Source organism: Hemicordylus capensis, chromosome 6 (assembly GCF_027244095.1).
Source record: "Hemicordylus capensis ecotype Gifberg chromosome 6, rHemCap1.1.pri, whole genome shotgun sequence".
NCBI lineage: Eukaryota > Metazoa > Chordata > Lepidosauria > Squamata > Cordylidae > Hemicordylus > Hemicordylus capensis.
In genome coordinates this window covers 109,701,799-109,728,964 of record NC_069662.1, presented here as the reverse complement: position 1 = coordinate 109,728,964, position 27,166 = coordinate 109,701,799, and the positions used below count along the sequence as shown (strand labels likewise).

General features: G+C 42.7%; 1 protein-coding gene and 1 long non-coding RNA gene across 3 annotated transcripts in view; one reads left to right on the top strand and one right to left on the bottom strand.

Moving 5' to 3' along the window:
- Positions 1-27,166, top strand: part of UBE2E2 (ubiquitin conjugating enzyme E2 E2) — a 249,877-nt gene that overhangs the window by 26,808 nt on the left and 195,903 nt on the right. Inside the window, exon 3 of one of the 2 annotated variants that reach the window (XM_053261723.1) lies at positions 13,940-13,990. The exons of the other annotated variant lie outside the window; for it this stretch is intronic. Coding sequence (XP_053117698.1) covers positions 13,940-13,990 — 51 coding nt within the window. The remainder of the gene's footprint in view (positions 1-13,939; positions 13,991-27,166) is intronic. 2 annotated transcript variants of the gene reach the window in all.
- The window catches only part of LOC128329869 (uncharacterized), a 49,198-nt gene continuing 38,034 nt past the window's right edge, over positions 16,003-27,166 (bottom strand). The window contains exon 4 of the long non-coding RNA XR_008309825.1: positions 16,003-16,352. This is a non-coding gene — a long non-coding RNA (uncharacterized LOC128329869). The remainder of the gene's footprint in view (positions 16,353-27,166) is intronic.

The following is a 27,166-nucleotide window of genomic DNA, read 5'->3' as shown; positions in this document are numbered from 1 at the left end:
TATTTCTTTTTTGACCTGTCTCCTCAAATCCAGTTAAAGAAACTGGTGACTACAGTCTCTGTTGAAGTTCTATTAAAATCAGTGAGACTTGATTCTTCCAGGCATGCTTGGAATAAATTTCTTTTGAAATTGCTGAGCCTTTCTCCTAAGTTTATAGCTAGGCTAAATCAGAGAATTTAAGCTAGAGGTACTGTGGGTAGTTGATTCATCTTCTGAAGGAGATGGTGCTCAATCTGTTCTGTCTGGGTATGTGTACCCCCTAAAGAATCGAGTTTGCATTTTGGATGTGGGTGGTGGTGGTGCTTACAGTCTCAGCTTTGTCATTATAGCCTAAGATGCACCAACGACCTTTAACCAACTGAGGTCCTAATGCATATGGCCACCTTAAGTGGCACAGCGAGGAAATGCTTGACTAACAAGTAGAAAGTTGCCCGTTTGAATCTCCACTGGTACTATATCTGGCAGCAGCGATATAGGAAAATGCTGAAAGGCATCATCTCATACTGCACAGGAGGAGGCAATGATAGACTCCTCCTGTATTCTACCAAAGAAAACCACAGGGCTCTGGGCACCAGGAGTCGAAATTGACTTGATGGCACACTTTACCATTTACCTACATGGATCTGGGTATCTGAAGCAACATCTATTTTCACATCAACCTGCCTTTGCACAGTGGTAATCTTCAGGGACAATTCTCCAGGTGCCTCCAGCAAGTGTGGTTGGTAGTGATTCGAGATAAGGCTATTTCAGTTGTGGGCCAAATGTGGAACTCTCCCAGGCATCCCAAAGTTTTACCTTCTCTATTGTTTACTCTTATGTGTTTGATATTTTTGTTATTGAATACTGAAAATATTCATATTGAAGGTCTGTAGAGAAATCTCTGAAAAGTTATTGTTTTTGTAGGACTTGAGACAAGGGTACGTATTATGCTCCTGATAGCTTTAATATGGCTTGGGAGCAGTCCATGGGATCACACCATTTTCTGTCACTGGTGTGAACTCTACCTCTTTCTCCCTTCAGTCTGCCTTAGCCAGGATTAAGACTTGCATTGTACCAGCCTTAACTATGATTTGTGCTAATCAGGTTTTTCTATAAACCAGTTTCAAACCCTAGTTTCAAATCATTTAAGGATGAAACCTGGTTAGCAGTAACTGTTTAAACCTGCATCAGCACCAGCCTTACCATAGAAAAGTTGGGTGTAAGAATTTGCACCAGTCTACTGTGCAAGTCTACTAGTGGCTAAGTTTGAGGGGTACATTGAGGCACCCAGAATGGCATAGTGAGTGAGTCTAGTAGCATGATGTTGGGAGATGCCTACTCCAACCCTTGTCAACTGGTCTGTGGGGTGCTGCAGGGGTCTGTTACGTCTCCTATGCTATTTGATATATGCATGAAACCCCTCGGAAAGATCATCTGTAGGTATGGGCTGTGGTGTCATTAGTCTTCTGATGACACCCAGCTCAACCTATCATTTAAATAGCTGATACCAGGGAAGCAATTGATGTTTTGAACCAGTGTGTGGAGACTATTCTCGGTTGGATGGGTGCAAAAAAATGGAAACTTAATCCAGATAAGATAAGACAGAGGTATTCTGGCTCAGTAAAGCCAGTTATCTGAGTAGTAAGGTAAATCTGGTCTTGGATGGGATGAAACTCCCCGAAAGGCCAAGTTAATAGCTTGGGGTCCTCTTGGACTCAGTGCTGTACTGGAGGCTCTGGGCGATGGTCAGATGTGTCTTTTTACCAGCTTAAGCTGATATGCCACCTGTGACCCTACTTGGAGAAGTCAGATCTGACTTCAATCAGACCATGTATAGGTAACTTCTGGGTTGGATTATTGAAATGTGTTCTATATGGAGCTGTCCTTGAAGATAATTTGGAAGCTCTAGAATGCTGCTGAAAAAGAAGGTATTAGATTTTAGGTATCTAGTGGGTTCTTAAATTTCTTGTACATCTGGTTTTAATTGGGCTTTTTAATTATACATTTATTAATTTATATTGTGTCAGTTACTGTTAGCCACCCAGATCAGTAGTGTGTTGTACTGGAGGGCTGGGGTGGACAGGTTAAATAATTAAGTGGTGTGGCTTCTAATGTATGCTGAACTGTGTTCAGCGCAGGGTGGATTTGATTTAAATCAAACTGATTTAAATCATGATTTAAATCACTAGCAGGGTGGATAAAAATCAATGATTTTTTTTAAAAAAATCAAAAAATCCGATTTAAATTTAAAAAATCCAATTTAAATCAAAAAATCTGATTTTATTTTATTTTTTTAAAAAAATCATTGATTTTTATCCACCCTGCTAGTGATTTAAATCATGATTTAAATCAGTTTGATTTAAATCAAATCCACCCTGGTTCAGCACACGGTATTCAGACTGGTGTTTCTATGAACAAAAGACATTCCACTTGTACAAGGGGGAAAGAGGCTATATAGTGGCTACTAGGGAGAGGGCCTTTTCGGTGGTTGCAGCCTGTTTATGGAATAGCCTCCTCAGTAAGGTTCGCCTGGCTTCATCATTTTGGTCTTTTAGATGCCTGGTAAAGACCTTTTCTATTCACCCAGGCCTCTTAAATTCTAGTTTTCATATTTGATCTGATCTTAAACTAATTTTAAAATGAATTTTTAAACTGCTTTGTATTATACTTTTGTATTTTCTTTTCACCTCTTTTGACTGTTGTGATTTAGTGTTATGTGTTTTCATTGTAGGATTTCATCATCTGTCGTGAGCTGCCCAGAGAACAATTTGTAATAGGGCGGCTAATAAATAAAGATGATGATAATTAAAAATATTATCTGTCAATACAACCCTATTGGCTGCAGCCCTCAAACTTGTTCCTTGTGTCCTTGAACCCACAGTGATGTATTTTCAAGGAGCTGCACGCTGAATGGGGTTTGCATCCCTTTCTGCAAGCGAAACATCCTTCTGTTCATGGAAGTACTAGTCTGGATGCTTCCCAATGTATGTAATTGGAGGTTTTGTTTCAGTTATGCTCCAGTATCTAGATTATCCAATATTTCACTCTTTACACTATAGCTGATGACTTGGGAACTTTCTTTTTGGTCTTTATATATTTTGATTCATAACCAGTCATTTGGTGGTACTTGAATAGCTTGTCTTATTTTATTTTTGGTTAGCTCAGTCATGCACATTGAACACGAGAAAAGGTTCAGTGATGATTTAAAGTGATCTGCAGTAATCCAGAAGGGTAGCCTATTGACCTTTTTTGGAATTAAAGCAAGTGTTGTAAGGGTAAGTAAAGTGTGCTAATACAATTTTATGTTTATCCTGGGAAATCAATTTTGTGCTCTTGAGCTGTGTTTATAGGGTTGTGTTTTTTGTTCTTTATGAGGTACATGTGTGCTTGAGGTCAGAATTCATCTCCATGACTATAGCATATGTCTTGGTGAAGAGAATTTGAGCAATATTTTCTTCTCTGGGAGGATGACAACTAACATACTTTATTTAGCACAGATTTATGGAGAACATGCTGAGATAGAACTTATTTATCCTATTCTGATTTCTTTTTTGTTTTAGTCCTATTTTACAGTTTGACCACCACATGTATTTGTCAGATTCTTTGATTAATACTGTGTACTTAGGAACTAATGAACAGTGAAAGCATAAAGTGAAATAACGTACAAAAAATTTCCATATGTACATAGCTGAATATGTAGAAGTTTTAAAAATTTAAAGTTTCAAGTTTCATGGTTGTGGGTGGGGGGGCTAGTATAAACGACATTCTGAATATCTTAGCAATTTAAGGCCAACCTTGCTTTTCCACAATCTATATCTATTTCTAAAATACCTGGAAACATTATGATCCAAATGGATGCAAAGTCAGAACACCTGGCTTGGGTTGGCTGGTGTCAGAACATATACTGGCTGAAGAACAGACTGACTTCAAGAGCTGGCCGTTCCCCACTAGATCGTGCTCTAATTTTGCAGCACATGGTTGAATAATATAGGTCTAATCCCAGTTCCACTTTATATGCTGCTTTTTTAAATTTAGGTTTGCTTTTGATCTAATTTCTAGTCAGAAGTTGTGGGGCAATCTTAAGGGTCTTTGGTAGACCACCACCTACAGTGGTCCCTCGACTTACGAAGTTAATCCGTTCCGAACGCACGTTCGTAGGTCGAAATTTTCGTAAGTCGAAAAGCGCACCCACGGAGGTCTGGAAACATTCGTAAGTCGAGGAAGCCGCATCTAAAAATTCGTAAGTCGAGGAAGCCGCATCTAAACCGGCAACGACTTCCGGTCATTTTTGTCGTTCGTAAGTTGAAAACTACGGATGTTGAGTAGTTTGTAAGTCGAGGGACCACTGTACTTCTTTTACTGTGTACGATTCATAAGAACTCGTGTTTTGAAAGTACCCAGGGCCTTCTCCCAAAAGAGGTTACATTTTGCAGGGGAGTTAGGCTGAATTATTATTATTACATTTATATCCCGCTCTTCCTCCAAGGAGCCCAGAGCAGTGTACTACATACTTGAGTTTGTCTTTCACAACAACCCTGTGAAGTAGGTTAGGCTGAGAGAGAAGTGACTGGTGCAGAGTCACCCAGCTAGTATCATGGCTCTGGGCTCCTTGGAGGAAGAGTGGGATATAAATGTAATAATAATACTAAACATTAGCTTGTTTTAATATTTTACCCATGTTTTGGAAGGAATATGTAAGAAAATTACTGATGCAGATCACTTTGCCAGTGTGGCATGGGTGCCATTGAAACAATGGCCCATGTTTTATTACATTGTGATTTTATAGAAATATTTGTGCCAAGTATATATAACTTGTATTGATTTTCCAGGACATACAGATATTTTCTACAATATTTACTCTGTTGCCAAACTTTGCTTGTCTGTATGTAGAACTCGGCAAGAGCTCATTGCTCTCCCATAATGATTATTGGCTGTTTGTGTTGTGATCTCTCTGGTCTGTGACTGTAATAAAGATTATTACTACTAACCAGAACACCTGAGGGTGAGAGAGATGTACTGGCAGACTCTGGATAATCCACAGACCTGTCAGTTTCACAAATATTTGAAGAAAAGCATTTTAAGGGAGCCAATTCCACACACCCCAGACTGCCCCAGTGTAACTCAATGGAGCAGAATGTTCACAGACTCAGAGCACACTTGTCAGATAACCAGGAGACTTGAGCTCAGGGGCCAAGAAATGTTGGCTCTGTTCACCAGCCAGACAAAAGTTTTACTCGTCAAGCTAGGTTGGTAGTACATCCCTCTCTGGTTTCTCCAAGACAGGGATGAGAGAGATTCCTGTCTGCAACCTTGGAGAAGCTGCTGCCAGTCTGTGAAGACAATACTGAGCTAGATAGAAGCAATGGTCTGACTCACTCAGTATATGGCAGTTTCCTATGTTCCTATGTCAGGATTTCTTTTGCTTGTGAGGCATCATTTTTCACTCATCATGGACAAGTAGACTAGTGGATTTCCTTTACCCTGGTGGCTCTAATGGAACTCAGTAATGAAGAGGGGATGGTAAAGAGGACTTGAACAAAAGAAGAAAAGCTGGACATTTCTCAGCTTGAAAAATACTTTTGCAAAATGCACACAAACTTTTCTGTTTCTGGCGGGGAAAGGATACTTAAAACATTTACCATGCTCAGGAAACACATTCACATCAGGGATATACTGAAATACTGTGTTGCAGGTCCATATTTGTCACTTTGTATTTTTATTATGGCAATTATTCTGGAGCTTATCCAGATTGACTTGGGACTTGCAGAAGTGAAAGGATTTATCAGCCATTGTGATAGTAGGAGAAGGGTGTAGTGCAGCATGACAGCTGGTGTAGTGTAGTGGCTAATAACCAGGAAGACCCTCATGCAGACCCTGCCTCTGGTCACAAACTCATGAGGTGGTCTTAGGCAAGCCAGTTTCTCATGCTCACATCTGCCATAAGGGGATAATACTACTCACCTTTTGAGGTTTGTTGTAAGGAGTATAACAAGAACAATACAATGGAAACAACTGAACCTTCCATGGTGTTACATAGATATCTCTGTTGTTGCTGTGTAAGTTCCACTGCAGGTGTTTCTTAAACTATGTCTTAGTATAGGTGTCGAGGAATGGCAACTCGTTCTTTCCAGGTAAGCAAATACTATGTCAAGATGGTTGCTCACAAGGTAGTTGCTCGATGGTTGCAGTTATTGTGTGAACCCACATTATACAGCCTGAGACTGCAATCTTATGCACACTTAGCATCGTCTTCATTGAACTAAGTGGGACTTTTGAGTAACCATGGAAAGAACTGGGTTGTACACCCCACTGAACATTTTGAGATGAAGAAACTAAGCTGAAGTGTCTTAAATCCAAGAAGTCTGGTTTAATTGGGTTGTGAATCTGTTCAAATCCAAATGTACCTCTTGTTAACGTTTTTATATACTTCCCTAACTGCATATCACAGGTTTGTTAGCATTTTAAATTTAAATGCTTTAGTATTTTATGTCCAATAATTACGTTGCTAGATTTAATGCTTATTTTTAAATTGGCTAACTTGCTAGCTTTATTGTTTTAAAACATTACATTTAACAAAAATTAAAGCATGTTTTCTGCTTTGGGAACCTACCATCATTGGGGACATGCATACATGCTGGCTATGATCCAAATAGTTGCATACTTGCTATATCTTTCAGTATAAGTTTGTTTTAGCAAGGTGGCATCTAAATTTATGAAATTGTTGTGAGAACCATTCAGTTTCAAGCAAATTGGACAATTTAGAGTTCTTCAAAGGGGGACCTAAGGCTAAATACATTGATATCATTTGTCCCTGTTTTATAGCTGCTTCCCTCACAAACTCAAAGAAATCTCATGTAGATTTAACTAAAGGTTTATTCAGAAACAACTCTATCTCCTGCTCCTCTTCCCTTTCCTCCCTTTCCCTTTTTGACTCCACTCCACCCACTCACTCTCTACAGAATCCTCACTGGAACAAACTTCTCAACAACATAAAATAAAAGATTACTAGACTAGATAGAATACCACAGCACAAATGCTCCCAATGGGGGTTGGGGCTATGTGGGAGGCAACCCCCCCCACCAGAGCCCCCTCCCCATGAGGGGGTTGAGAAGGGAGGAAATCCATCAGCCTGGGCCAACTGACGTTTCCTGCCAGCTTGAATCCTCTGGGCAGACTGCATAGACCCTACCATTTATCTCTGAAAAGTTTCATGCCCACTTGAGATATCTGTTTAAAGTTCTTTTCAACTTTACTATACTTGTTGACTAATGGTCTTGTGTCAGTATTTAGATGGAGTTTACCATCTGTTTTGGGAGCTACATTCCAGTCCCTGCGTCCCAAGGCTGACTTCTGGCCTCACACCGTCCTTGGGCTGTGCCTCAGTCAGAAGGACTTGTGCCTCCCCCAGAAGAGTAACACCAGGGAGAGGGTTTTATGTACTCCACATACCCATGTCCCTACCACGGGCGGGTTGTGTGTGTTATGCAGGGTTCTTCCCTGCTTACCCACCATTACTGAGGGAATCCTAGTTAGTTTTTCCATCTTCTGCTTATTAATGCTTAAATTCGGTGGGTCGCCACATCTAATCTGTGGTCACAGATGGGATGGGGGCACAGCAGCTGATGGGGATGTCTCCCCATTTTCTACCATGCTGTGCTCACACAACCAGAGGCCTGGCCCAGAAGGGATGAAGGCAGTACAGCCAGCCTCATTCTGGCACAGATGTGCTGGCTGGTGTTGGAGATATATCCCTGGGTGGGCAGCCCTGTGAGAGACCCATAGACAGCCACATGAGAATGCTCTTATTTCAGCTGCTAGCACCCAGACATTGGCCATGCATACCCCAGCCAGGATACTCTTTCCCAAGGGAGGGCAGATGGCCTAGAAAATGGCTGTGGCATGACTGGCCAGCATGAGTGAGGGATCAACTGCCCAGACTGGAAGCCCCAAGGCTGTCTCATCTGGATTTAGGGGGACCTAGGTACCTATCCTGTCACCTTGGAAGGCTTCCAGCTCTGACCAAGGCAGCAGCCACAGGACAGTTGACTGCCAAGCAATGCTCAGACAGGCATAGCCCTGGGGGAAATGCAGGTCTGCAATTGCATTCAAAGTATCAATGATCAATATGTCTTACAATTCACATTAATTCTCGCAGCTAGCTCCATTCTTCGGTGCACAAGTAGAGTGATCTACTGCTAAGAGTTGTAAGGGTTGGCTTTTCATTTGCACCTTCTCATTTCTTCTTCAGGGAATGTGTGGGGTCAGCCCCTGCTTGGCTGAAGCTATCCCGCCGGCGGCAGCATGGGTCCTAGAACTACACCTCAGTTGCTCTTTCACAAAAAAGCACAGGGGTTTGTTTGGTGGACCAGGCTCTCAGGTTCAGTGTGAGACAGTCTCATAGTACAGAGAAAGGGGGGCCAGGACAAGGCCCAGCTCCCAATCCCCTTCGCATCCAGGAGGGGCCACCTGAGTCTTTAAACCACTGCCCCAGAGGGTAACAGGTACATGACACTTGGGTGTAAGGTAACAAGGCCTCATTCCTCCAATAAAGGATGGTCCCCAGTAACCAGTGCTCTCACTGGCTGCCAGCTCCCGTTTCCAAAGGGGCATCCAGGGAGCCAGAGATCCAACCACCACACCATCCAGGCTTTCCCTCAGTTTTGGCACTGGTGGGGGCCTGGGGAGCACCAGCCAAATTGGAGGTGGGCTTGCCCAGACAGTCCTGCATGCTAGACAGGCAGTCCCATCTGCAATCCCTATGGAGTCATGCACAAAATGTGCGTGCCTATCTCATCTGTCCCCTCCCATAGACAGGGATGGCACAGAGATGGGGTGGCCACCGTATACATGACACCAGGGGAGCCTCACTCAGGCAACGCCACCTGGCCCCCTCAACAGGGTGTCAAGACTGTGTCAGGGAGTGCAGGGGTGGACACCCAACTCCAGCACTTCCCCAGTCCCATTAATTGATCTTTCCACAGGTTCACCTATGGAAACATGATTTTTACTTCTTCTAGAAAGTCAGGTTCCACCATCTTCTCTGTGCCCCACCAGGGCTGATCCAAAGACTTCACTAAACCATCCAATTGTTAGTTGTGATGGTCGTTGTGTACAGAGGGCAGGGACTTAAATCAACAAGAACTTATGATGCACACTTACTGGGAATTCCTCATTCTTGGGGAATAATTGCAATCCCCATCAAACATGTGGTTCAACAGATTACCCACACCTGTAGACATAGGGTAAAGACACGCAGAGCCAGTCAGTGTAGCATGTGTGTACCTCCAGAAATCAAAGGGCATCACAGACATGTTGTTTCTCAATCTTGGGTGGCTACATACCACTTGTCCTTCTCAGAAGTTGGACACTGAATATTTGGGGGTTGCATATCTAGTTGGCATGCCAGAGTCTCGTTCGTTAAGGGAATTAACCAGACAAATTGCTCCACCAACTAAGAACAGCCATACACCACCACCCACAGAATTGAGAAAGTCAATCTGTCAATCCTTTCCATGTCCAGGCCAGGTGAGGTTTCCTGTATTGAATCAAATTAAGCCCCAGGCTCCGCTCCTGGTGGTACCTTTCCGTGAATCCTTTTAAATTTAATCTTTGCAACCATACTCGCCCCCAAACCCAAAGATTTTCGTTTCCCGGAAGCTGCCCAGTGGTTCATGGGAATAATGCATGCCTCTGCCTTACATAGATGTGGTAGCCATTTCACATGCTCCTTCTTCGGAATTGAACCCTGATTCTCTGTTTTCCCGTGGTTACCATGGTAGGTACAGAAAGTACTATCAGAAGTTGATAGAACAGACATTTAAATTTGCTATGCCCACAGGGGTGTGCGATTAACCCGAGGTTATCTGGGGTCACCAAAGTGGCCAGGTGAGCCCAGGTTGTTTTTAGTTTGATAAATGCACACATCCCTAGAGGTCAGCATTCCTTGGCATGTTATAGCTCTAGAATTACCACAGTTATCAAAGTGATGGTTGGAACAACCAAGGAACCATAACTGATTTTATGAGCTGTTCGCAGTTTAATTGTAACACCCATGTGCACTTAGACATGCGCATAGTTTAGTCTTTGAGACAAGCATATGCTACTGGCAGGATCAACCAAGTAGCCACACTGCTGAGCAGCGCTCAGGTGGGGACCCAAAGAGGAGGCACCCGGTGGCATGGCACTGGGAGGATGCAGGGGGCCACTACATGGCAGGTTGGACAACAAAGGAGCCTCCCACCTTGGGCAGGGCAGGAAGGACAGAACCTCGGGAGCTGTAGAAGGCCAGATCCACAGCTGCAGGGCAGTGAAAGGGTACGGCAAAACAGCACCTCCCCAAAACATGCTCACCCCCGGGCAGGAATGCTCCTGGCACTGACAGGTTAGATTGGTGCCAGCCATCAGGGTGTGGAGGCCCTCCACAGATGGAAGCCACTGCCACATCAAGTTGCGCTGTGAGGTATGAGAGCTCCAGTTAAAGCACCAGCACAGAGGTCAACCCATAGAGGGCTTTCCCCACCACTGCGGAGGAGGCCTGGTCTCAATCGTGTCGATAGGGCAGAGCACATCTACTGCTTCCAAGTGCGGGGTCATACCTGTTTCTAAAGGGAAGACCAATCTACATAGGAAACTGCCATATACTGAGTCAGACCATTGGTCTATCTAGCTCAGTATTGTCTTCACAGACGGGCAGTGGCTTCGCCAAGGTTGCAGGCAGGAATCTCTCTCAGCCCTATCTTGGTGAAGCCAGGGAGGGAACCTGGAACCTTCTGCTCTTCCCAGAGCGGCTCCATCCCCTGAGGGGAATATCTTGCAGTGCTCACACATCAAGTCTCCCATTCATATGCAACCAGGGCAGACCCTGCTTAGCTATGGGGACAAGTCATGCTTGCTACCACAAGACCAGCTCTCCTCTCCTAATCTGTTCTGTTCTCTTCTCCTAATCTGTTCTGTTCAATCTGTTCTCTCCCCTCTCCTCTCTTGGCCATGATGTCATAGCACTGGGCACAGGGGGCTGCTCAAAGTTCCCAGGACCTGGAGTTATTGGCCATCTGATGCTGGACCTGATCCCACCCCTTCTCCTCCTGGCCACCAGGGAAGGCAGGGGCCCAATCACTGCTGCTCAGAGAAGAGATGTTGTGTATTCCAAGTACGTCACGGAGTGTTTGCAAAATGGATATTTCTCTGCAGAGGTAGTAGTCCATGTTGTTCGAGTTTTCTTAGTATTTCTGTCAGTTTAGCATCATACTCTTCAATAGTTCTGCCATACATTAATATGTCATCCTGAAAGTAAGTGGTGCCATCCACAGTCCTGAAAATTGCATGCATCATTTGTTGAAATTCTGAAGCTACAGAGGCTAATCCAAAAGGTCGTCTTTTGCATTGGAAAAGACTCTCTGGGGTAATGAAGGCTGTGTATTTGCAAGAACCTTTGAGCAGAGGAATTTGATGATAGGCTGAAGACGAGTCCAAAGTTAAGAACATGGAGGCCTCTTTCAGAGTAAGAAGCATTTTATTGATACTGCGTAATGGATGATAATCGGCTACTATGTTGAAGTTCATATCTCTTAGATCTACACACATTTGAAATGTACCATTTGATTTCTGCACAATAACAATGGGAGAGACCCATTCTGATTAATCAACCGGCTCTATCATGTCAACATGCTGCAGTCTCATGAGCTTCTCTCTTAAGTGGTTGACGCAATGCTATGGGTACGTTCCTCACTTTATGCTGTACAGGTATTGCATTTGCCTTCATCTGAATTTTACGTTTGAAATGTATGGCAGTGCCAGGACTATCAGCCAAAACACTAGAGAAATTAGCAATCGTATCAGCATATGGATGATCCATCTGTAATGCAGGTTCTGTGCTATTTGGGTCTAACACTATCTGGAGAAGTTTCTGATGTTGCTAGCCCAATATTGAGACTCCTTTTTGTGACACACATGCTTTCCCTTCTGCAGTACATCCTTTGTATTCCATGACAGCAGTGAAGTATCCATTTATGGCAATGGGGAACCTCCATATCCCCATGGGTGGATGTCTGAAGGCTGCAGATGCAGAGCCAATTGTAGTAAGGCATTTATTGTAAAGTATATGGGAAACGATAACTTATGGAGAACGAGAATTAGGTAGCATCAGCACTTCATGGTCATTAAGTTTAACTTGACAATGTGGAGAAGCAGGTTCTGATTTTGTCATACTCAAAATGCTGTCATGAAGTGGCCTCATCCTTATCATATGGTGAATCAGTAATGTAGTGTACAGCAGGCTTGCAAATCTTAGCAAAGTGTTCTCTTGCACCTGTTGCAAATGAGCTTCCATGCAGGACCATGAGCAAAACTGGCTTTGTGGGCAGAGTCTCTTCATCAGTAAAATTGATAGCTCTTCCTTTCTTGTGCTGCTGCTTCCTGGTCATCTAAGAAGACTGGGTTAGGAAGGATTTAGACTGAACAGTCTGTATTTAAGGAGGTTGGTTTGGTGTACCAAAGAGAATGATTTGGTGCAGTGAAGATCATTTTCTGCGTGGATTCTATGATAGCATATTAGAGTGGATTCATGGTGTCTCATTGAAAATCTCATTTGCTATCATAGAATCCACACTCAATACCTCAGAAACAAGAGAACCCTGTACCCCATGGGTTAGAAACCCATGGGGGTGGTTGGCACCCTATGTGCACTACACCACCACTCGCTCTGGGCCACCCCAGCACCCCCCAAGTGCACTTATGGGGCTGCTGAAAGCTCCATTATAACTTATTATGAGGAAAAACCTTAAAGACACGTAAACTTCAACAATTAACCAAAAATCAGCCCTCTGCCCAAATCCTTTGAAAAAATTCAGGTAGCTTCCTTACCCCTACCTGGCACTATCACCAACCCCACACTGCTCTAGGCCACCCCTTTGCCCCTGCCGTGAAGCTATACATTTGCTGACACCTCCATGCTTCTTTATGGAGAAAAACCTTAAAGACGCGTAAACTTCAATCACTTAAAAATCACCCCTTTGCCCAATTCCTTTCAAATAATTCAGGTAGCTTCCTTGCCCACCCTAGGAACTACCAGCCACCACACTGCACTTTACGACACCCCTTTCCCCCCAACGTGAAGCTATACATTTGCTGCAATCCTAATTATTCTCTATGAGGAATTCAAAAATACTTTAACAATTCACCAATAATCAGAGGAGTGTCCAATTGCCTTGGGATTTTTTGGGTGGTAGGCACCCCTGTCTGTCTACCACCCACCCTGCTTTTGTGCCCCTAGGTGCTCCACAATAGGGGATTGGGCTGGTTCGGGTCCCATTATACTCGATGAGAAAAATAATTAAAAATATTTCAAATATTCATAAAAAATCATAGGGGTGTCTGATTGCTTCAGGGTTTGCATGGTTGTTGGCACCCATGGGTGCTCCACAATAAAGAATAATGGCCTGGTTCTACTCCCATTATATCCTATGAGGAAAAAATAAAAATAATTTTCAAAAATTCATAAAAAATTGTACGAGTGTCCGATTGCTTTGGGGTTTGGGTGACAGGTACCCCTGGGTGCCAGCTACCATCCTACCAATTTTCGGGTGTCTGAACCGGTCCGAACTGGTTCGGATCTGAACCGAACCAGGGGGTGGTTCAAACAAAACCAAAACCGAACCACCCCCTCCTGGTTTGGACCCGGTTCGGATCCGAATCGAACCGGGAGAACTGGTTTTGTGCACATCCCTATCCAGTTGTTCAACTGCTTTTGGAACTAGGGAAGTTTAAAAGGATTTCAGTGTCTCTAGGTCTGATCTCTGAAAAGGAAACTAGATATCATTGGAGTTTGTGGGTAGAACATGCATTCATGTTGCTTCTGAATCCAGACCAACAAGGTTTCTAGCTAAATAACTCTTATTAATAATATTGGTGGGGAATTTAAAGAAAATTCTGTTCTTTTAACATCTGTTTCTTTTCTCTTCAGAATTCAGAAAGAACTTGCAGAAATTACATTAGACCCTCCTCCAAACTGTAGGTAAGTGTAAATGCATTTATTCAAGCTATGTGTATAAATAAGAGCTTCTCCATCTCTGATTGTTTTAAAAAGACTTTCTAGATGCACCTGTTTGCTCAGGTTTTTAGTAAAATTTAGTTTTAAACCGTTTATTTGTTCTGTATTTTGTTCTGTAAAATTCTGCTTACATTTGTTGTATTTTCAATTATGTACACTGCCTAGGGATTTACATATTAGGTAGGATATAAATATTTGTCAGAATTATATAAGCAGTAAGTTTTGCATGGTTGTACAATCTGGTTAGCTTCCTGTTTGCCATTCTTAGTTTCTTAGGATACATTTTTTAAAAGGAATTTTCTTGGAAAGTGATGATTATGGTGATAATTATGTTTAAACTATAATCATGATGCAGTGATAGAAAAGATCAAATTAGGCCTAGATCACAAAGCATTTTATTTTTATACTTCATGCCAGTAGTTATTGATATGTGCGTTATTGGCAAATTGTGTTTTTAGAAAAAGAACACTGCTTAACTTAGATTTGCTTTTCCTTGAAAATGCTCTTGTAGAAATATAAAAAATAGACTGCTGTCATTCATATCGATAGATAGTAATAATTTTGTGATTGAGATTTCCACTAATGTTTATTCCTGTGAATAAATAACATGAGTGCTTAAAACCTGTTCTGCTATATTTTAGCTGATGCTGTTGCACTACAGTGATAGTCTATCAGACTATATATTTGCCAACTTATCATAAGTTCATGTTTGGAACTCTGCCAAGTTGTACTTCAGTGTTTACATAGGTGCCTGTTTACAGTGCTTCTAGCAATAAGAGCTACAATACATGCAAATGTGTAGTTGCTGCTTATTTTTGATAGCTTTAAAAAATCCTTGTGAAATATGGTGCTGATAGCTAATATTAAAAATAAATAAATCCCTGAGCTTGTTGAGAATATCAGATTTTAATATAATAAAAGGAAAACATATAGTTGGCTTTACTGTTTTGATTACATGGCAAAAATAAGAATGTAAAAATGTTGTGGTATTAATATTAATTGCCTGGAAGTATTTCTGGAAGGACAAGGCTGTCAAGTAGTCTTGGAATAATTATTGTCAAAAAATTTCAGGCATTACGATGGAGAGTCTTTGTGATATTAAGACCTTATATCTGTTCTGTTCTGTGGCACTTTGTAGTATGCATATGTATATCAAAGGTGTTTGGTAGATTTTAAAGATACCTCTTAGTGGATTGATTTGTTGGAGTTAACTTAGAACTCCTGTGTGCTGTGTTGAAGCTGTAATTTAACTCTTTGTAAATCTAAAAGAAATGTGGCCAAAGTTGGAATGAAGATATTTGCTGTAACTTTCTGAAGCATTAAGCAGTGTATTGCCTTAAATATGTGATGCAGTGGTGTTTTGGCAAAACAGTGGGAACCTTTTGAGCTGTTTGTACATAAATGAACAGGGAAGATCGAAACAATTACCAGAGTGAAGGCAGTGTGCTTTTCACACCAAAACTATGTGTGCATTCATTTGCTTCTGCATATTTTTTATTTTTTATTTTTTGGATTAAGGTGTAGGTCACTTGTGTTGTGCTCCAAAGAGCACCTACTGCAAAATGTGTGTCTGTTTTTCTTGGACCATATAAGAACTGTTGACTGACAAGTTTTGTGGAGGGCTAGTGGGAGCCCAGCTAATATTTTCCCCCTGTAGTTTCCAATCCATGAGCTGCTTTATTTGTGTTAGACAACACAAACTGACACTGCTAATACAAACATTTTTTTAAAAAACCAGGCTGAAACACTTTCAGACTGCTTTTTTAAAATGTGGAAACAACAATATAGGAAGATGCTGAAAGGCATAATCTCATACTGCGTGGGAGATGGCAAAGGTAAATCCCCCCCTGTATTCTACCAAAGAAAACATCAGGGCTCTGTGGTCGGCACGAGTTGACACCGACAAAACGGCACAATTTTATTAATAATGTCAATAGTTTTTCTATTGAACTACTATGTTATCAAGATTTCTGTTCATACCTATTCATTTAAATGGGCCCAACTTTGATCCTTTGCTCTGCTTTTGACTTTCTTTAATCTTGTTGATTCCTGTTTTCGTGCCGCCAGTTCTGGAATCTGTTTGATAGATGCCAAATATGTCGTCTTGCATTGTATCATCTCATACTTGTATTATATTCATCCCTTCCATGTTACTGTGTGTTGACCATACCTCTTGTCACAAAGGTGAAGTAGCAAGAGGCATCCAGTCCAATGCTTTCTTAATGCTTCAGGGCCCAGCCCTTGAAGAGACCAGAGTATTTATTTTATTTAAAATGTTTATACCTTGCCTCTTCAGCACACTACTGCTCAGATCAGCTCACAAAATCTGTAAAACAGATAATTTTATATTGTGTTATAGGTTAATACAATGAATATAAATCAACTTAAAACAATCCTCAGTTAAAACCAAATTTAAAATTGCAAGTTAAAAAAAATAAAAACACACCAGATATAAGCCAAAATAAAATATTAAAATGCTTCTCTAAAGAGATGGATCTTCAGCAGTTTCTTGAACAGAACTTTATTACGGTCATAGACCAATATACAAGAAATACAAACAATGCATCATGTAAATACAATTTTAAAAGAGGAAAGAAATATATAAACTACTTATGAAATGCATTGCTAAAGATCAGATCGAGTTTTGCAGATTATAAAACAAAACCTGGCCACTATATTAACTTTTTCATCTGGGTTAAGTAATAAAAACTTCAAATAAAAATCATCAGAGTGTCCTAAAAACTTAGACAATAAGGGAGAAATTAATTTCAAAGCGGGCTTCCTTTAAAAAATCACAATGTAAAATTGAATGTGTACAGGTCTCCACTTGGCCAGAACCTCAAGGGCAGAGGTGGGCAGGGAAAGGGATGCCCTTGAACCTGCCCTCTAGATCGGCAGGTGGAAGGGTGTTCATTCGGGCTAATGTCAATGCACGTCTGAATTTGGGGATAATAATAGAATCCACAGTTTCTTAAAAACCCTGATCAAGAGAACATGGTGGGGCTCTGCTGGGAAGGTGTTCCAAAGTAGAGTACCACAACCAAGAAGAAACCTGTACAAACTCAATATATATATATTGCCTCAGATGTTGGCTTTATTTATGTGCTCGCTTGATTATTTATTATTCTGGTGAAGCAAGTTAATGTACTACACTGTGTTTTGTATGGTGGAACTCTTATTCTGAACTGGTAAACTGTATTTTTTTCCTTTTTTTCTTTTTTCTTTTTTAAGATTCTGTTCAAATTTAGAGACTTTCAGATAATGGTTCAGTTTTTGTTAAGGTTCAGGAAAAAAATAACGGTTCGTTCTGGTTTTTGGTTGAGGTTTGGTTTGATTCCCTGGGAGAAATTATGCAATGGAGACTCATGTGAAGGACTTGAGTGGTGGAGAAGAGCAGCTTGTGTTGCTGCTCTGCCACACGATATCTGTGCAGACTACGCTGAATGTGTGAACTGGCAATTCCACTGCTACGTACTGCAATGAGAGAATGAGCAACATGCATATTCTTTTAAAAGGAGACAAGGAAAGTTGTTTCTATGTCACCACTCCTTCTCCTCTCGATTCCTACTAAAATGGGAGAGTAGCTTTCTGCTGCAAGCTTTCTGCTGCAAGCCTGTTGTGCCAGTTCCTTCTCAAGTTTCTTGGATAGCTACCACTGCAGAACATCCATATCTACAGAGGTGCAGTTGAGAAACCCAGTGGTAGTAGTGGAAACAGCATGGTGGTCACAGGAAGGTTATTGGTGTAACCTGTTTTTCTAAAGGTAAGCCTACCTCCCCTGTCTGAGCCCCCTTCATATTAAACAAAAACTAAATATTTTTATAATCAATGGAAATCAACAAATCACTGCTGCTCCATCACTAGTACTCATCGCCTAACTACAGTTTTGCCCTGTTCATTTATTTTGAGCAGGTGTGGATGCTTGTGTACACAGCCCTTCCGCTGTCCCCACCCAGCCCACCCCAATATGCCCTTGCTATTCTACACAAAATTAGCAGACCCATCCCTGGCAAAAAAATTCTTTTACTTTGCAATTGTTCATCTCCCTCATTACATCTTTGAACACACATGCTTCCATACAACAGAATTTAGCTCTAACGGAGATAATTTTACATAGTACACCATATATAATACCAACTATTCCAAGCAGTAAAGACCAAACTAATGACAACCTAAGGTTTCAACATGTTGCTCATTAACATTTTTATACATTCAGTTATATCTGAAATAACTGTGTGATGGTTATTTTTAATGTAGTATAATGAATTTGGTTTTGGCCTACTTCATAAACTTTTCTTACAGAACAGTTTGTCTAAAGTTTCATTTTCAGAAGGATTTCTAAGCAATATATGCATATATTGACTCCCATATTGGCTGAAACATTGCTGACATTAACAACAGTTTTATAAACCCATGCACTACTCATGCCATAGGTATACTGCATTCAGACACAGAAAATCAGGGATTTGTGAAATGAACAGTTTAAACATGCATACAGAAAAGGCATCACATTGCACAATATCTTTGAGAAATTAAGTTGGTCTTTGGTCTGGCATGAAAGACACTAGGCACCTGGCTTGAATATTTATTTATGTATTTATTTAATTTATATACTGCCTGACTCCAAAGGCTCCAGGAGGTTCACCAAAAAACCCCACAAAAAAAACCCCAGCTATTAAAACAGGAATTATTTTTTTAAAAACTTTCAGAAATTATAGCAATTAAATTTAAACAGCAATTAAAAATTTAAAACATTCAAAGATTACTAAAAGCCTGGCTTAAAAAATGTGTCTTAAGAGGTCTTTTGGAGGCTGGTATAGGGAGCTCATTCTATAGCCTAGGAACATAAACCACCAGCTCATCTGGCGGTGGCTTGGGTGTGGGCTTTTTTCGTATATGGAGACAGACCTCTCTTGATTACCTTAATGTGTGGTGGGGATCATGCAGAAGGAGGCGCTCTCCCAGGTAACCTGGTCCTAAGCTGTTCAGGGTTTTAAAGGTAACTAGTGGACCCGGGCGCAGAGCATCTGCACCTCTATTTGGGCCCAGACATCCCCTCCCATGCCGCTGCCATTGTCTCTTCCCGGGGGCCCAGGGCCAGGCTGTCCCACTGCCGCCTCCCTCCTCCTCACTGTCCTCCTCAGGGGTGGCAGGGCTTTGCCCGCTGCCTGTCCTCCTCCCACCACCCATCATCCTCTCGCCCTGCTCCTCAGGGTGCTGCCACCACCTCCCTCTGCCTCACCGTCTTCAGAGCAGTGGGGCTTTGCATGCCACCCATCCTCCACCCGCCCTCTTCTTAAGGGCAGCACCGCCGCCTCCCTCCACCTCGCCGTCCTTCTCGGGGCAGCGTGGCTTCAGCCGCCACCCATCCTCCTCCTGCTGCCCATCGTCCTCTCACTCTCCTCCTCAGGGCAGTGGGGCTTCACCCGCTGCCCCAACTGACTCCTGGTGCACACTCCTCCCTCCCGCCCTTGCATATGTCACCCCCTCTGGGCCTGCCAGTGGTTGCGGCTGCAGCGGCGGCAGAGCTTGTCACATCCCCATACATCCCCTCTATAGGAATTAATTATATAGATCAGGGATTCTCAACTTTGGGCCCCCAGATGTTATTGGACTTCAACTCCCATAATCCCCAGACAAAGGCCACTGGGCCTGGAGATTATGGGAGTTTAAGTCCGATAACATCTGAGGACCCAACATTGAGAATCCCTGATATAGATTACCAGCATTTTGTATTTTGTCTGGATACCTATTGACAGCCAATGCAGTTGCTTTATATCAGGCATAATATGGTCTCTCTGAGACACCCCAGAGACCAATCTAGCTGCTGCATTTTTAACCAAATGAAGTTTCCGAACTACATACATAGGCAGCCGCACATAGAGTGCATTGCAGTAGTCAAGCCTAGAGGTTACCAGAGAGTGCACCACAGTTCTGGGATCATCTTCAAGGAGCTGACGCAGCTGTCATATAAACTGAAGTTGATAGAAAGTGCTTCTATCCATAGCCTCAAACTGAGAAACTAGAGTGAGGCCTAAGTCCATAAGCACTCCCAAACCACGTACCTGTTCCTTTTGGGGGAAACCCCATCTAGAACAGGAAGATCTATTACATCCCTTCAAGTATGACCCCTTACCATGAGTACCTCCGTCTTGCTTGGATTCAGCTTCAATTTATTATCCCTCATCCAGTCCATTACTGCCTGTAGGTTATTTCCTGATGATGATGTCATGGTGACATAGATTTGGGTGTCGTCAGCCTATTGATAACACCCTGCTCCAAATCTCCTGAAGACCTCACCAGGCGGTTTCATGTAGATGTTAAAAATCATTGGAGATAGGAGAATATGGGAATGATGCTAGAAGTGTCACATGTTCCTTAACCTCCGGTGCTAGATGTGCTGTTTCAACCAGAAACCCATGTCCCTTCACACCATGCTGAGATGCATGATTTGTACCATTTCAAAGAAAAGGGTGAATTGCTTCAAAGCCTACATTTTGAAACTAGGTGGCAATTACCTCGTATAGATGGCCCCTAGTAAATTAAATAATACTATTCAAAAGAACTTGCTTCACTGATGTGAATTCATGTTCCCACTAGGGAGCTCTGATGCTTTCAACTAGGTATGTTTTCCCAAAATAGAGATATGTCTTGCAGTTTTGAATTTAAAAATCTGCAAGTAAGAGGCTTCTCTTTTAATAACAGATTAACGTTTTCCATTGCCTGTGGGAAAGTTTCAGGTTATCATGACCTCTAGTTAAATTTTTAAATTGAAAATAAAGCTAACTTTAATATTCTTTAAAGATTCAAAGAATACTGTCAGTAAATTTATTAAGTTTCCATTATAAGCGTGTTGTATCTGAAGTCTGTCTTTGATACAGAGCACGTAGATGGACTGAGTTGTAGGTAATCGAAAGAGTTACAGGATAGATATAAAATTACCTTATATTAAACTTACAGCATATGGCACAGAAAAATATTTCATGTGAAAAGAAGCACACTTGGGGTGCAGATTTGACTCAGTAATAATTAGGGAAATATGTGCTGTAATATGTAGTGATAGGTGAAGTATTGGCTTGTTTCAAAATCCTTCCATTTTAATTTCATTTATTTTAAGGTTTCTCTGGCAAAGTTGAAGACTTTTCGTGACTTCTCCAGGAAAATAATTCCAAGATAAAATGCCTTTCCTCCCTGCTAATTCCCTGCTAAACAATATCAAATAGTATAATAATAGTTTTTAAAAATCTTGAGAAGGATTTGCAAGGGGAAAAAATTGCCTGCCTCTTCACGTTATAAGCTGTGTTCCTGACCATGTTCAGGAACATGCTGATGAACGTGCCATTAGTGGTTTCATTTCTCCAACCTAAAATATCAAGTAAGAAATTAGAATCCTTCAAATGACAAGATATACAGATGGCTAAACATAAACATGTGAATATTGTTACTATATTACATCTACATATGGTGCCTCCAGAAGCAAATTCCTCTCTGGTCTCTGACTCCATATCACTTTGAACTTCAACATGACTGTTTTCCATAATTTATATCCTCAAAGGCTCAGACCAGCCTTGACTTAGAAATACAGTGCAGTTCTTTAGCTGATTCATCTTAAAGATCTAAAAAGTGGCAGGTGCTATTTCATATGATAATAGTTGTCAGGTTTCTGTATGCTAAATATGCATGTCATGTAGTATTTGGAGAGTAGGACCAGGAAACCTGATTTCAAATCCCTGTTCAGCCATAAAACTCACTGGGTGACTTTGTCACTTATCTCCAGGGGTCAAAAGATGTTGGCTCAACTGACCAGCCAGAAATTTCTTTTTACTGGTCGGATGGTTCCTTGAGCTATGTGGGTTACATGCTTTCTGTTGGAAAGAAGCTACCAAAAGCTGCCACATTGTATGCACACAATCATACTGTCCTTCCTAGTATGACAGGATTCACTCCTGTGCTCTGAAGCACATGTCAGGCTCTATTATTACAGATTCTCCACCCAACTCACCCCCATCACAGGGGAGAAACTTAGGCACACTAGGCTGTAATACCAGAGATGCAGATTTACTCCCATCCGACTGATGTAAAAAAAGAACAGTTTAGATCAATCACCTCTCCTCTTCCTTGTTTGTTTGTTTGTTTGTTTGTTTGAAACATTTGATATACGCCCACTCTGAAGACTCTGGGCGGTGTACAAAAACATGCAAAGCAATGCAGCATTAAAATTACATTCTGACTTAAAAACTAAAGTAACTAACAAAAAAGAAAAAACCAAATAGGTAAACTACAGGGCAAAAGCCTGGTGAAAAAGAAAAGTCTTCAATAGAGATTTAAAAATCAGTAAGGAAGGGGCTAAACGAATCTGAAGGGGAAGGATAGTTCCAGAGAAGTGGGGCAGCAACTGAAAAGGCCCTTTCACGGGTCCTAGCGCCTTGAACCTCTTGGAAATCAGGGACTGACAAAAGGGCCATCTGAGATGATCTGACTGGACGGGATGTAACTGGATGGGAGAGGCGGGTCTGTAGGTAGCCTGACGCCAAACCCCGCAAGGCTTTGAAGGTCAGAACCAGGACCTTAAGTTGAACTCGGAAGCGAATAGGCAACCAGTGCAATGACTGCAGAAGAGATGTTACCCTGTCATATTTTCTGGCACCCATGAGTAGGCGAGTCGCTGCATTCTGGACCCGTTGTAGCTTCCTGATCGTCCTCAAAGGTAACCCTAGATAGAGAGCGTTATAATAATCTAAGTGGGAGATAACGAGGGCATAGGTCACTGTCATTAATGCTGGCCGATCAAGGTAAGGGAGTAACTGGCGAATCAGATGAAGCTGGGCAAAAGCACTTCTGGCCACAGCCTCCACCTGCTGTTCAAGCAGGAGGCACAAGTCCAAAAGGACCCCCAAATCACGAACAAGCTCCTTTGGGGGCAGCACCAACCCATCTAAAACAAGGTTCACATCCAGCTGTTGGCCGGTACGAGGGCTGAGTAAAAGTAATTCAGTCTTGGTGGGATTCAGTCTGAGCTTATTTTGATTCATCCAGACCTTAACAGCTTCCAGGCATCGAGTAAGCACAGAAACAGCATCCCCAGAATGCTCTGGGATGGCAATATACAGCTGAGTATCATCAGCATATTGATGAAATCTCACCCCAAACTGGGAAATGACCTGACCCAGCGGCTTCATATAGATGTTAAAGAGGACAGGGGCAAGAACTGAACTCTGGGAAACTCCATAAAGGAGTGGCCATGGGTCAGAGCACCTGTCCTCAATGCATACCGCCTCGACATGCCCACTAAGGTAAGAATGGAACCACTGTAAGACAGTACCCACGATACCCAACCCACGCAGGTGGTAGAGAAGGATAGCATGATCGATAGTGTCAAAAGCCACTGAGAGATCTAAAAGGACCAAGAGAGGGACACTACCCTCGTCAAGGTCCCGAGGAAGGTCATCTACCAGAGCGACCAGTGCTGTCTCTGTGCTATGCCGAGGCGTGAAACCCGACTGATAAGAATTAAGATAACTAGTTTCTTCCAAGACCCTCTCAAGCTGGGCACATACAACCCTCTCTAACACCTTCACTAAAAGGGGGGGGTTGGAGATCGGTCTATAGTTGTCAAGGACCTCAGGGTCCAAGGAGGGTTTCTTCAAGTGAGGGTGAACTATCACCTCTTTAAGGGCTGCTGGCATGAAACCCTCACATAGCGAGGAGTTAAACAACTCCCGTTGCCAAGAATTAACATTCCCACTGGCTGTTCTAACCAGCCAGGTTATATTCAGCTTGTTTAAGCTTGGCTTTTGCCCTTCCCTTCTCCCTGTCATTCTACCTACACAGAGCAGGGACTCTCCAGCCTCCAGGGACTTTTACACACAACAGGCTTTACCGCAAATTTCCTGGGAGGCTTTACTGTGAATTTGAAGTTGTCCCAAAAAACTGACACAAATAGAGGATTTTTTTTACCCTGGATCTAAATCGGGCTACACTCGATTTTCACTAGCACAGTGAAAAACACAAATTGTGTGTGAACTGCTCCCTGATAACTCGCAGGGACTTGGGGGTAAATCTGGCCAATATGTGAATGCCTTCCTTCCAATCTGGAGGAGAAGTTAAAAGGGCTTTAAAAGTCCTGCATGTAAAACTTCCAGCAGCAGCTGGTGATGCTGAACAAATGCTCCATGCTTTGTTCATCTTGTCAAGACCTACTTTTGTCATTCTTTAGGGATCATATTCCCCCATGCTCAGGTCTGCAAAAGTTAAGCAGTTCCTCAAGGTCACTGGGAAGAGGCGATCTCTGTAGGGATCCATGGTCACTCACAACTGGGTCTTCTATGCTTGCACAGGAAGCCCCTCGGAAGAATTTCTAGCTCCATTTAGGCAACTACTAACCCTTTAAGGTATAGTGATATCAGAGCCTATAGGGCTGCGTGCAGAGTGCCTCCCTCTTCAGTTTCTTCTTGACCACTGCTCTTGCTGCCTTGGGAAGGATCTGCTCCAATTTGATTCTCTTGTTCCTGTGAGAAACTCTTCTATTACCCTGTTTATTCTGGTTTTTGACTTTGACTGTCTTTGGATTCCCTTTGTCTATTGTTTTTTCTTTGTGGATTTTTTTTTTTTTTAATGTGTACCTCGGATATTCCTTTGGACTTTGACCTGAGAGAAACTTGGCTGAGTTCAGAAAGTTTAACGGATGTGTATATGTCTACCCCTAAAAGCTTTAAATGCTGTGCAACCTGTAAGGGCACAATGGCCTCCTCTGATGGGCCTTCGGATTGCCTCATCTGTTTCGGAGATGGGCACAATACAAGCACCTGTAAAGTTTGCTTGTCTTTTAAAAAGAAGAGTCCACTTAGTTGAGAACTTTGACTTAAAGCTTCACGTTACAGGAATATACTGCACCCAAAGATGCTGCATCCCAGTCCTCCATCACCTCTGATAACCTAGATGTCGAGTCTACCGATGTCCATGGCACACTCAATGCCCACTCCATCAACGTCACATGCCTCAGCCTCTGCTATGTTCAAAAAGCCTATGGACCATGCCAGGAGCGCTCCCATAAACACAAACATGAACATATCTCCTCCTTGGACAAACCACGCAAGGAAGACAAGTCTTTCTCTTTGACGCCTTCGGGCGTCTCAGGCTCAAAGCTATGTTCAGAGTCCGCATTGGCATTGAGATTCACCCCCCATCTGAAGCCTAATATGTCGGTGTCGATATCATCTCCTACAACAGCTCAGCCATTGGTCTCCTACTCTCCTCATCTTCTGATGAAATTGACTCCATCAGCGTCAAAGACACGCCTTCAATCCCATCATCAGCTTCGGGAGCTATGGCCATGACTTCTTCGGTGCCGTCCTTGTCAGCATCAGTGCTGAGGGGCTTGATGTAAATGGCGCTGGTTTGACACTCTCCGACGCAGACTACTGCATCCTCGACTGGCCATCTGACTTCAGCTCCAAGAGCTTTGATGTCGACAACCCTGGCTCCTCAGGCTTCTTCAGCACCAACCTTTCCACTGCATGCTTTACTTCCTTTTCCCCCTGTGCATTCAGCACCGCCATCTCCTCTAGTGATCTCTGCTACGTCGACGCCAATTTGCTCACCTCGTCAGGGATCTCCTTCTCACCCTACAACGCTCTCATTTGATACTCCAGCTCTCCAAGCCTTACTTCATCAGGAGCTGGAGAGCATATTAAGCTCTGCCAATTCCACTCTGTCTGGTTCTACTTTTAAGGGTGCCACCCTTTCCCAAGGCTTGGACAAAGATGACCCAGACTCTCCTATGCAACTACCTAAAACTTGGGGCTTGCCCTCGACACTGTTGTGCCTATTGGCAGTTCCTTGCAAGGAGTGCTTCCATTTCTCTGCTTCTGAAGTCCCGAGGAGACCCATGGACTATGACAGCTCTCCTGGGGCTTTTACATTGCCTTAACTAGGGGCCAGGAATAGGTTCCGCTTTCGCTCCCTATACAGCTCTCTGGCTTTGCCCTACAATTACGAGAAGTATAGTCTATGGAAGTCTAGGCGCTTGAGGGAATCTCTACAAGTACCTCTGACAGATACTGGGGACCCGTTTAAATGCCCTGCAACTCCTGTTGCCCTGTCGGGCCCTGCCATTCTGATTTCTAGAGCACCTCCTCCTACACCAATTGTGCCGCACCCCCCAGCTCCTGTCCTGCCTGACACCCCTACTGCTCCTGCCTGGTGGTCACCGATCTTGTGGCCCCATTTGTACCTCGTCCCCAGTACAACCTCCTCCCAAGGCTCCTCCAGTCACAGACCCTGATTCAAATGGGGAATCTGATGAGTCTGAAATTCCTCTGGGCACCTCACCTGACAATAATGTGGGGAACAAACTGTCCAACTCACCAATGAGAAAAGCAAGTCTTACAGGGTGCAAATTCAGGAGATGGTGGTAGCACTGGGTCTAGAGGTGCCTCCACCAGAGGATAACGTCACTGACCCAGTGTATGGCTATATGGCCTCCTTGTCTGTGGCACACCCAACAGCTCTACCAGTGCTTCCATCATAAGTTGTCAGCTTGAAAGCGGTTTGGAGAGCCCCCGTGACCTTGACTCTCCCTTGTAAGAAGGTGGAGAATCTATACAGAGTGCAGGAGGCCTCCTGCCCCTTTATATTTAAAGATTCAGCTCCAGTTATGCTGGTGGTGGACTGTGCCCTCCAGACCACATCTGTCAAAAAACATTCAGATCCAGTGGACAAAGAGGGGTGCAACCTAGATTCTATGGCAAGACAGTTGTATTCTATGGCTTATCTCTCTCTTAAGGTTGCCAATTATCTGACCTGCATGACTAAGTACCAACAATCTCTTTGGGATGGTTTAAAGGACAATGTGGGCAACTTGCTGGAACCCTTCAAAAACAAGTTCTTGACCACGCTCTCAAAATTTGCTGATCTGACTAGGCACCAGTTGAGTTACAACTCAAAATCAAATCTTTGTTATAGTCATTCGACCAGCAAAACACAAAGTACAAAAGCTTTACATAAAAGCGAACTTGGTCAAATAAAGTAATAAACTGTTAAAACAGAACCATAACACCCAAATCCATCCATTACATAAAACAGAGGGCTCCATGCATTATAATAATCTAAAATTTAATTCAATCCAACCCCATATCTCGC